Here is a 12,684-nt window from a genome sequence, read left to right on the forward strand (position 1 = left end):
TCACTTAATCTCCCTGGGCCTTGGTTTCTTAATCTGTAAAATATAGTTCTCTCAGGTTACTTTAGTTCCAATGTTTCTTTTTTCTAGTACCATTGATAGTCCAAGAAGATTCCAATATGTTAACTTGCCCAATTTCAGTCATACGTAACACAAATTAGTTCTAATCTTTGAGATGAATGAAGTAAACTGTAGTTTTTAAATGAAGATTTTTATTTTAAAGTTAGGATACTCGTCCTCAGTTAATCAAAAAATTATAGCTTTCCAAAAGCATCCAAAATACTGTTTTTTCTCCATTATCTGGAGATGCATATTTTATTTTAGATTTGAACTTTGATATTAAATAAGCATAACTTTATGAAAAAGTATAGCCTAAATAACTGCTCATTTTGTTCAATATGAAAACCAATTGCCATATTATTTTAATGACAGATACCAATGTGCACTTGAAAATAAATTAATGTTGATTCAAAGATTCTATATAATTGAAAACATTTGTTTTCATCCTTTTCCCAACCATTATAGGAGGGGAAAAAATGAAAATACTTGCCAATCTTGAGGTCTTTAAAAAGTAGATTGGTTCAGTATTGTGGTTATAATTTTGTTTAATGTAAATAATTTTTGTCCATAGCAATGCCATGATTTTAAGAAACTTGCTAAGTTTTTTCTTGAACTTATATAAAACACCATTTTGATCTTAAATTTGGTTTTTGCCTATTGTTAATTTGTCAAGTGTAAACATGTGCCATTTCCTTCGGAACTGCAAACAGTTTAGGTCTAATGGAGCTAAAATCTGCTCTTTTTACAAGTATTTTAAAGTTCGACTAGCATTGCTATTACCAGTTCATTTTGAGAGGGAAATTCATCCTAATTAACATTTCTTTTAGAAACAGTCTGAAGGTGATTCTTGGTTTCTTAGCAATTGAAGACAGCTTGGAGCATGACCTTCCTTAGTTTGGATTTTAAAGCAAAAGCAGTTCCAGCCTCTCCAAGTTTAAGGAGAAATCTGATTCTATTGGAGTTGTTACTGTAAGTTTGAATCCAAATGTTTCCAATTTGTATTTAGGACATACTGGAAAAAAGTACACAATAATCATCTGGGGACTTACAATCACACTTGATTACCCATAACTGCTGCCTTGCTTCAGCAGCTTTCCTTAGGCTATTGAGAACAAAGCTAAGCACCAGTGTTCCATTCTGTATGAAATAAATGTACTGTAAAATATTTACCAGAATCAAAAATAATATTTTTAACATACTGGGAAAATTCACCATTTAAAGGAATCCAACTGAAAATTATTTGGAAGATATATGATGTGTTCATGAAGCAAACAAAATAATCTTCCACAAATTTCTTCGTCTGTTGCTGTTCCAATTTCAGATTTTTGTATATGAGATGAGCTTTCTTAAAGTAGGAACATAATATTAGTTATTTTGTTTTCTCACATTAAGTGCCATATGTGGGTTGAAACCGAACTCTCTGAGTCTGTTTTATTCTTCAAACAATAGTAGACTTAAGAGGAAAAACCTGTTGTGTGTTTGTAAGCAATGTAGTGTATTTTAATTGCACATCACAGCTTCTGAGTAGTAAATTGAAATGATTGATTTAACCTGTTGGAGTGTACATATGTGATTAGGACACTGAAGATTTTTTTAAAAAAACAAAACTAAAATAAAATCATTAAATTAATTCCATGTCAGTTTTTCTAATATTCTTATGATAAACAGGTGTCAATCAAAATCTATAGTTGTTGATCAAGTTTCAGTTACTAAATTATAGCTGAGTACTAAGGTAAGCTTCTACACCTGAAAACAGGTTAGGTAAATTGATTAGAAAAAGTGGTTTATTCTTTCACGTGGGATTTTAAAAACAAAATAAGAAAAATTTAACTTAAAAAAACTATATAGGGGCTTCCCTGGTGGCGCAGTGGTTGAGGGTCCGCCTGCCGATGCAGGGGACACGTATTTGTGCCCCGGTCCGGGAGGATCCCACATGTCGCGGAGTGGCTGGGCCCGTGAGCCATGGCCGCTGAGCCTGTGCGTCCGGTGCCTGTGCTCCGCGACGGGAGAGGCTACAACAATGAGAGGCCCGCGTACCACACACACACACACACACAAAACAAAAAACTATATAAAATGGTATGTGTTTTCTTTATAATGAAGACAACTGTGAAACACAAATTCAAGGCACTTAGATAGGCATTCTTTTTTAACTTTTAAATTAAACTTTTCAGTTGTATGCACTCCAAATGTATTTGTTTTTAGTACCAATGATAATTACATAATTTGACAAATCAAAATTTTGAAGATCCAGCTACTGTCTGTAACTGTTATTTATAATTAAGTTCTTATGTCATTCTTTTCATACCTTCAATATGCTTGAAGTTTACGCATTTTCTTTTTTTAAAAAAAATTATTTATTTATTTTGTTGTGCTGGGTCTTAGTTGCAGCATGTGGGCTCCTTAGTTGCGGCTCACAGGCTCCTTAGTTGTGGCACATGGGCTCCTTAGTTGCGTCAGGCAGCCTCCTTAGTTGTGACATGCGAACTCTTAGTTGCAGCATGCATGTGGGATCTAGTTCCTGACCAAGGATCGAACCTGGACCCCCTACATTGGGAGTGCAGAGTCTTAACCACTGCACCACCAGGGAAGTCCCTAAGCATTTTCTGTTTTAAATAATTTTGTTCACATATTATAATAATGTAACTTTTATTTTTGATACTGAATGACTTAGGTGATTATGATATAATCAATAGAATAGAATATTTTAAGAATCATCAGTGTGCACGACTGTTTTAAATCCAATTTGTCTTTGCCAATTTTTTTTTAGCATCTTCAATTGTGCTTTTGCATATGCAGATGGTCACTGAGTTACAATGGTTCAACTTAGGATATTTCAACGTTACGATGGTGTCAAAGCATTGCGTATTTGGTAGAAACCATACTTTGAATTTTGATCTTTTCCTAAGCTAGCAGTGTTCGTTATGATCCTCCCTGGTGATGTTGGGCAGCAGCTCCCAGTCAGCCACACAAATCAAAAGGGTAAATGACCACTACTTACTACCATTCTGTACCCATACAACCATTTGGATTTCACTTTCCATATGATATTCAATAAATTATGTGAGATATTCAAAACTTTATTATAAAATGGGCTTTGTGTTAGATGATTTTCCCCAACTGTAGGCTGATATAAGTGTTCTGAGTACGTTTAAGGTAGGCTAGGCTAAGCTCAGCTATGATGTTTGGTTTGTTAAGTGTATTAAATACGTTTTCTTTTTTTTTTAATTTATTTACTTATCTATCTATCTATCTATCTATTTATTTATTTATTTATGGCTGCATTGGGTCTTCGTTGCTGCACGTGGGCTTTCTCTAGTTGCGGTGAGCGGGAGCTACTCTTCATTGTGGTGTGTGGGCTTCTCACTGTCAGTGGATTCTCTTTGTTTTGGAGCATGGGCTCTAGGCATACGGGCTTCAGTAGCTGCAGCACATGGCTTAGTCGTTGTGGCTTGCAGGCTCTAGAGCTCAGGCTCAGTAGTTGTGGCGCATGGGCTTAGTTGCTCAGGGCATGTGGGATCTTCCTGGACCAGGGCTCGAACCCGTGTCCCCTGCATTGGCAGGCGGATTCTTAACCACTGAGCCACCAGGGAAGCCCTGCATTTTCGACTTAATGATCTTTTCAACTTGGGATGGATTTATTGGGACATAATCTCCATCATAAGTGGAAGAAAATCCATACTACTTTTCTCAAATCAAATACTTTAAGGAGATAGATGATGTAAAATGCAGGACTAAAGAAATTTGAAGCTGAACCCATAAAGTACAAATAAAGTAATTAAGCTCTTAGAAAGCACTACTGATACAGGAAATTGTGTGCCAAAACTTTTAGCCAAGATTATTTTCATTTATTTGACAAACATATACATAACTATGCAGATATCTTTTTTAATGATCAGAGATGGTATATAATTTATCTTTGCATTACTTAAATGATCTGAAGCACAGTGTCTTCTGTATGTTAGGTGCCTGATAAATGATTGTAGAGTGAATAAAGATAGATGCTGTAATATTTAACCAATATGTGAGTTTCCTTCTAACCAATTCAATGAGTAAAAAAGGACAAAAGAACTCTGACATTGATACTTAATGAGTGTTTCTTTTTTTGTCATTGTAGTCACATAGTTATCCATGTTCATTGGGATCATAGTTTCAGAAAATTCTATCTATATCATTTGTTTCAGTTAGTAACTTTATGCCTTCTAGCAAAACTTTTACAGTAGTATTATTAATAAAGTTGACCGAGTCTTATGTTCTCTGCCATAGTATTGGTGAAATAGAGATGAATAACTTTTACACTGTTTAATCTGTTCCTAAATGTTCAGATATTGATGTTTTTAATTAAACAAACTACACAAATAATATTTACATGTATACTTGTAAAAAATTTTAAATGATATATGAATATAGAGAGTAAAAAGTTCTATTCTTCCTTCATGTCTTTTAACCCATCCTACTTCAATAGGTAGCCTGCTAACAACTGTTTGGCATATATCCTTTTGACCTCTTTCTCTAACTTTCTATAGTATATAATAAACAGCATTTTATATTTTATCATTAGTAATAATATTTTAGCATTGATGCTTCGTATAGCAATAATGTAATCTTTTATCATTATTGAGATTATATCTATAGAATTGCTTGTTGTATCAATACTTAACAGCATTTCTGTAGTGTATATGTCATCTCAGTAGTTAGTCTTGTAATCTTAAAGTTAAAAAAGAAAAGGTTATTTTTTTCTAAAGGGTTATAAAGGCTATTTTCCCCAATTCTACAGTTTTTTTAGATTTAATTACAAAGAAAAACATATGCAAAATATTTTATTTCTAAAATGGAGATACGTGCCTAATTAGATGAGTAAGTCCTATCCCCCTGCCCAGCAAAAGGTATTTCAAAGACTCGTGTTGTCAGTGAATTGATTGATATTATTTATCAGTGCCAATAAAAGTGGAAAGGCTTTAATTTCAAAGAAAAAAGAAAAAGGTTGTCTTTGAACCTTTGCCAGGAATACGTTCCATGTCTAAGTTTTATAAAGCAATAAGCAAATGAAATAATATTAGTAGCAGCCAGTAATCTCAAAACAAATTCAGGGTTTTGTTTGTATGTTACTTTTTTTTTTTAATTCTTGACGTCAGTGAGATCATTATTTATGAGTGATTTAGAATAATTCATTTATTTTCCATCATTATTTCAAATAATAATAGTATCACTAAATACAATTATAGTAAGTGATGGAATTTCAGAATTAGAAATCATTTAATGAGCCAGTTATGGAGGTCATTTACTTCCAGGCTCTTTTTTAGGAGGCAATGAGATTAAGCCCTTAAATTAAGTGATTTGCTCTAGGTTGATAGGGAAGTTATGACTAGTATCTGTTTCATTGTTCATATCAAGAGTCTTTCCATAGCATCATGCACTGCCTTAGAAATATGTAAAAGGAGATTTATAAAAGTACATTTTTTATATCTATTATATTTACCAAATAAATGAAAACCGACTAGACAAAAAATTTTTAGGAGTCAAAATAGTTCTCAGAGTTTTCAGGTTACTAGAAAGCATATAATAAAGCAGCACATTTACATCATCAAATTCTATGTTGGTGCCAAATGGTAGGGTGTTCTTAGAGATTTTATAACTATATGCAATAATAGGAACAGGAATGCCACCTGTCATTAAAAATCTCATATTTATGATATTTACTTGGGGGAATTTAATGCAATTGAACTAAAATTTATTCAAAATTCATATTTTGAATGCCTGTGAATTTGTTTTTCAACGAAAATGTGCAACAAAATGTTTGATATAGAAACCACATCAAAGAGCCAGAAATTTTTTCAAAAATGGCTTACTAGTGACATCTACTGGTACAATGTTGTGATAAAGGTAGAAGTATCTCATGGAAATTAAGAATGAGATAAAGAATCTTTGGAGGCAAAATTGTTCATTTTACTGTCATTTATATTTCTTATTGAAAAAAATTATCTTAGTGGGTTCTCTCCCACTGGCATTGACCAAGAGTATTATTCTAATAATAATAACGTTAAACTTCTTTATACTTTCTTGTATATAATACGTAATTCCAACCTGACTCTCTATGATTAGTTGTTTATCAGCTAAGTTGTTTGATATAATGCTGCAAATTCTTTTTCCTCTTTGTCTCTCCTGGCTTTGTTTTATATCATACATAGCACAGAACATTGCAAATGTAGAGATTCAGTAACTGTGGATTGAGTCATACTAGTTATTTATCTCATTTGCATAGACTGACTTTAATAGGAAAGTTTATGTCTACATGAGTTAAATGCATCATTTTTATGCACACTCAAAAATTAAAATGAGACTTGATATTAGAGAATGGATTTATTAGGAGAAATGATTTTTTTCTTTTATAGAAAAGATTTTCTGCATTACAGGTTATGATAGAATAAAAAATACTCAGTCCTTGAATATTTTCTTTATTGACACTTAAATCCTAGATGATTGTATCCTAGTCCCATGGATTTAAGTACTACTTATAAAAGAATCAGACCTCTCCCTTGAACCCACATCTATATAGCCAGCTGCTTGCTTCCTTAACATTTCCATTTATAGCTCACATGCATCTCAAGCTTAACATATCTAAAACAAAACTTTGATTTTTCTCCTCAAACCTGTTTCTTTTGGAGTCTTTCTCACTTCAGTAAATGGATATTGTATCCCTCCATTTGCTCAAACCAAAAATATTTTAATAATTTGTAAATTCTCTCTTGTACCCCACATTCAAACCATCAAGAAATACCACCAATTCTGCTTTTGAAATACATTCAGAGTCTTATCACTCCCCTCCACCTCTGCCACTGTGATCTAGTCCAGGCACAGTCATTTCACCTCCCAATTAGCATCTTTGCTTCTAACCTTGCCCTCCTGTAGTCTATTTTCGAACCAGCAAAGTGATTATCTTAAAATTTAAGACAGATCTTGTCACTTCTCTGCTGAGAACCTTCCCAAGTCCTTATCATGCCTACAGGGCCTACAGGAATTGTAGACCACTCGCTCCCTCCACAGCTATTACTGTGACCTCATTTCCTACCGCTGCTTCCCTCCAGCTGCAGTAATGCACTTTCTGTTTTCCTTACATGCCATGCAGACTCCTTATCAAGGGCTTTGTGCTTGCTCTTCCTTCAGACTGAAATGCTCTTCCCTCAATTCAGTAAGGTTTCTGATCAAATTACCAAATTCCACCTTCTCAGAGAGGCCCTTCCTGACTACACTATGTTAAAAACAAACAAACAAAAGGCCCAACCTGATCACTGTTTCTCCCCTTGTCCTGCTTTGCTTTTTTCCATAGCAGTTTTCACCACATGACATACTTACTTTTTTTTTATCCTATCTCTCCCCCTTCTAGAATGTCAGTGGTATGCAAGCAGAGATTCTATATTGTCCACTGTTACATCCTTAGAACCTAAACCAGTGCTTGCACATAGTAGGCACTCCGTCAATATTTGTTGAATAAATCAGCGAGCCTTAATACATGAATGGAAAATGTGATTTGATTTACATTATAATAATGGAATCCATCAAATAGTGAGGCACCTTTTAATGGGCTCTGTTTTGTATAAATCTTTCTGTTTATATCATACTTTTTACATTTAACACAGATTACAATAGTGTTTCATAGTTAGATTAGGGCTCAGACAATACTTTCGGTGTCAAAATGCAGGGCAGTATTACTATTTTAAAGATTCTTTTTCTGGGAATAATTACTTTTTTGTCCTTTTGACATAGACATCTGACCCTCAATTACATTAAAAGACCTTATACACATGAATGGAAAGAAGAATAGCCCCTTTTGAATCCATGCTAAGACTTTATCAATATGAAGTGCTTCCCACAGGGTTCTGCTGAAAGGACCAAACTTCCATCATAATGAAATTGCAAATTCATTTGTAGATGCCCTTTTATATTTGAAAGCTACTTTTTGATGTTTGGTCTGCAGTTAGATTTATTGTTTAAGGTCACAAATATGCAATCCTGACCAGACCAAGTTGTCAGAACCCTTTATCTATTCAGCATTGCACAAAGACAAATGGCTATCTTTTAACAATAACATACCAGAGCCAAAATTTGTTCCCAGTTGTACATAATCTTTTAATCAATCTGCTTTCTGTTTTCTAGTCAATAGACTCCCAACCTAACCCCTCACCACCCCACCTATCTAGAAATTACTCAGTTATGGTTTTTAAATTACTGAGAAACACTTTCTTCAGATGGAAACAGATAACTAAGAATTTTAATGCTATAATTTTCCCATGCACGCTTTAAGCTTAACATATGAATTATTTTGCCTTTATCCTCATTCTATACAGAGTAGATAATTATATAGTATGTTAGCTAAATTCTCTGGTTACATTCTCACTGTTAACATGACCACAAAGTAGATTATGTTGCTTAATTGAATTCTTAAGTGCTTTAAAACGTCTCAGTGCACATAGATTAAGTTTTTTCCTGAGATTCTATATGTCCTCCAATAAAAATGTATATTTAAAAAATTTTAGATAGATTTCTTATATTTTTGTTCATTTCCTTTGTGACCTTTCATAAAAAGGCATACAGAAAGAATTGTCCAGTTAGATTTAAGGCTGTACTTTTTGTCCGACAATATCCAGTGTCTAATATTAACATATGTTAGAGCATCATTATATCACCAATCTTTATAGTTTCTCCAAGGAATTTTGATACTAGATACCCAAAGATTCTCTAGTAACTTGATCATACCTATAGAGCAGACCATTAAGACCAGGATAGTAACACCCCCATTTTAAAATCTTGTTTAAATACTTTTTGCAGATGTGAGAATCCCCCCCTCCCCCATACCCCAGTTGCCATGTAGTTTGAGTCTTCCCCAGTTAAAAGGAATACACTGTTTTAGGAGGAGGTATAAGAGAAAACCATAACTTTTAAGTCAGATGAAGTCATTTTTTTTGTTTTTCCTGAATTCTGACTACTATTTATTTTGTGACCTCGGGGAAGTTACCACATCTGGGGGGCCTCTGCACAGCTGTGGAGTAGAGAAACACCTATTCATAAGAGTTGTGGTATAATTGAATGAGACGACACATATAAAGGGCCCAAAACAATGCCCAGCAATAGTAAGCACTCAGTGATATTTGGAATCTTCTCTCTTTCCTCTCCTCCTCCACCCCCTATTCCTCTTGCTACATTATCTCTTCTGATTGGGCTTACTCAGAAGTTAAAATTGTTAACTGAACTTGAAGCCTTTTTGTGCCTGCCAACTCTACATTGCTCTGCATTCACTGAATTAATAAACAGGGAGAAGAAGTCAGGACCTTGAATTGACCTGTACATAATACCCAGCAGGTGTATGTGGTCTTTCTCTTCACAACAAATTGCTCCCCCAGGGATTGGCTAGAATGAAGAATACTCCGCTCCCAGCCTTCATTTTAAGTCCACATGGATCCCTTAGAAGATTTACTTTAAATCTCTCTTCAACCAGCAAATCTGAGAATTGAGCCTTAAATTATGTTAATACGACATGGGAAGGCATTATCATTTTAATCATTTTGTGTAAGATGGCTTGTTCATTGTTTGTTGTTTGTTTGACCATTTGTACTGCTCAAATCATTGTCCTAAAAGAGTTTCACCTTTAAAAGAAAATCATTTTCAGGAAAAAATTAATAGCTATTTAATACTACTACTTTATATCTCAAACAAGTTATTTTATCATTGTAAATTTGTATTGTTTTAGGTGCAAAGATGGTTTGAAAGGATTTACATTCTCTGCACTTAGGTAAGTTGCATATTTTATTTATCTTTATGTTAAGAGAATTTACAAGTTAAGTTTTTTTAAAAAAGTAATATCATCGTACATAATTGTAATAAATATTTATTGACTCCACTTTTAAGTTGCAAGCAATTTTAAAAGTCACAAAAGTGGCTTTGTGGACATTTCATTAACAGAGTAATTTGTTAATTTTCCCCCTAAAAATCAGTCAGTCAGCCACTATTTGGGGGGCCTATTATGTGCCTTACAGTATGGGGTATTAAAGAAGATTACAAGAACTCTCTGTTTATGGAGCTTGGAAAGACAAAGCTACACATGAACAATTACTGGAAAATGAAGCCCTTAATTGTGTGGTACCAGATTACGGGCTTTGTTAGGGCAGGACTCATGCATTGTCAAACACATTTTGTATTACAGGCTTCACTAGAGTCACTGGAGTCTTCTTTTCACCTCGTAGCCCATCTCTTATCACAGTAATTGGCATGTGGTCGATACTGTAGAGATGTTGGTTAGCATTAGTGTTGAATTTTATAGCTCACCAAACATTTTCACATACATTAGGAAATTAAACTTTCTCTATTATTGAATAGAGTATTTTTGGTTGTGGAAATTCTTTGGTAACGATAACTAACTCATAACACACAGCAGTAATTTCTTCATGTCATATTTTTCATTAAAAGATCATGAAACTTATTAGAAAATAGCTTTTTGTTGTTGTTGCATTGGCTACATAGGATTCTGTGTAATTCACAGATTAAGTGAATTAAGTTTCACTTAAATCAAGTCTAATTAATTAAACTTAATTAAATTAAGTTTAATTAATTAAGTGAATTAAGTTTCAACTTAAACTGAAAGTTGGTAACAAAATCAAAGGTTGGTTGTCCTAAAGAGAAGACTCTGCCATTGTTCCTGCATCTTTCCTTAGACTCCCAGAATCCTTGCCAAAACTCAGAATGTGTTGGATATTTGCATATGTTTTCTTCAAATCCACTTATAATGAAGAGCTGACTTGGACTATTTGCACTTAACATTTTCTCTGTGTTACAAGAAAATATTCTGGAAAAATAGTTATTCACTCTTGCTAGTTCTGTAAGATAATAGTGGAAGTTAGGGGAATAGAAAGAGTCAAGGAGAGAACCACGGGAGAAGAGCCAGTGCAGGAGTCTGAAGGTAGACTAAGACTGATTCATCGTAGTTTAAAACATGGTTAATAATGTACAAAGTTTGGTGACTAAGAACCCAGACCTTAGAGTTAAACACTTCTGGGTTCAAATAATTACTGATATTTTTGATTGTGCCTTTTCAAGGCACAAGATGCCTTTTCATGTTAACTGTCATAGAAAGTATGGTACCTGCTTCATAGTGTTTTGCTATGAGGGTTAAATGATTTAATCTTTGTCCAAGGCTCAGTGCTGTGCCTGTCATGTAGTAAATGCTCAGAAAATGCTCGCTATTACGATATTCCTTTGCTAGGTATTAACTAAATATTTATTATGTGCCCGACACTATGCCAGGCACTGGGATATAATACCAAAGAAGGTATATATAGTCTCACAGATCCCACAGTTTAGTGGGGCAGGGAAACTACTAAAAAGGTGCTTCCAGTGCTGGGGGATCACTGGGCTGTGAGAGCACAAAGGAAGGAAGGCTCACTCACTCCAGCTTGGGGCAGGGGCAGCTTCTCCAAGGAAGTGAGCTCTAATCCGAATGGTAGGTCCTGGCCAAAATAGCAACACTTTCCTTTCAGTGTTAGGAAAGGTATGAGAGATATTGTATCTGTTCAAGCATAGTTTTACCTTGTTTATAAAGAGCAGTAGTACAGACCCTAAACTCTCCATTCACACCCACGATTAGGAACCAAATTCTTTTGGACCAGCAGTTACCAAGGAGGCACAGCTGCCATCTGGTGACAAACAATCTCATTGCATGCCCCTTACAACTTGGTAAACTAGATGTTTTATCAAGTTTGTCCTAATGAGATGGGTTGCACTTGTTGATAGTAACAATTTTTCTCTCTTTTACGAATATTTAAATTTGCCATAGTTCCCATGTTCTAGAATTTTAGCGTAGAGTTATTGGTCTCCTGTTTTATCTCTGTTTTGTGATATTTTCTGAAGGTTCAGCAGGCAGAATTGGCTAAGGAAAGCTTAGTTATTCTTTATAAGAGCAGTGACTCTTATAGTGATGGTGAAAACAGCAAAAATGAAAACTCTGATAAAGGATACTGATTGAGTGATATCTAATGGTTGGTAATGTTTTCTTTGTATTGTTTTTGGAAAAATATAGTCCAGTTTTGATGATACAGGAATGGTGTCTTCTCCTGGATATTAGATTTTTCCAAAGAGAAGTAAGTAGATTAGAATAACATCAAATTTAAGATTTTCTAATAATGTGGGGAAGACACACAGACTCTTAACCACTTTCTAATTCTCATTCTTTAGTTCCCTCTATTTCTCATGTGCATATAATGACCACCTACTGCACTGCAGCTGTTTTATGACTCAAAGTGACGTTAGATATAAATTTAGAGTAAAAAAATGAGAAATGCATTCAATTGTAACTGTTAGTACATTTTAGAGGAAAAAAATAGGAATTTTGTCATTAACTAGTAGATCCAAGTTAATAGTTCATCTGCTTTTTTGTTTGAAAAAACTTTTAAGTTGTGTAATACCTTAAAAAAGCGGTGACTTCAGTTAAAGGGTGTTTCATCAAAGAGCTATGCTGTATTTGATTTTAAGATGCCTGAACTGTTAAATAAACAGCTATTAACATTTTCTGAGTATTCAGATTTCAAAAGCCTATTTTTTAAAGGATGACTAGTTTTATATAAATTGTGGAAAATATTA

At 34.1% G+C, this 12,684-nt stretch overlaps 1 protein-coding gene across 2 annotated transcripts in view; it reads left to right on the forward strand.

Annotated features, from left to right (window-relative positions):
- The window catches only part of TMEM135 (transmembrane protein 135), a 240,567-nt gene that overhangs the window by 206,363 nt on the left and 21,520 nt on the right, over positions 1-12,684 (forward strand). For both annotated transcript variants that reach the window (XM_081241468.1, XM_081241469.1), the window contains exon 7: positions 9,803-9,844. In XM_081241468.1, coding sequence (XP_081097594.1) covers positions 9,803-9,844 — 42 coding nt within the window. The remainder of the gene's footprint in view (positions 1-9,802; positions 9,845-12,684) is intronic.

This window comes from Mesoplodon bidens (assembly GCF_964165515.1).
Source record: "Mesoplodon bidens genome assembly, chromosome: 7".
Lineage (NCBI taxonomy): Eukaryota > Metazoa > Chordata > Mammalia > Artiodactyla > Ziphiidae > Mesoplodon > Mesoplodon bidens.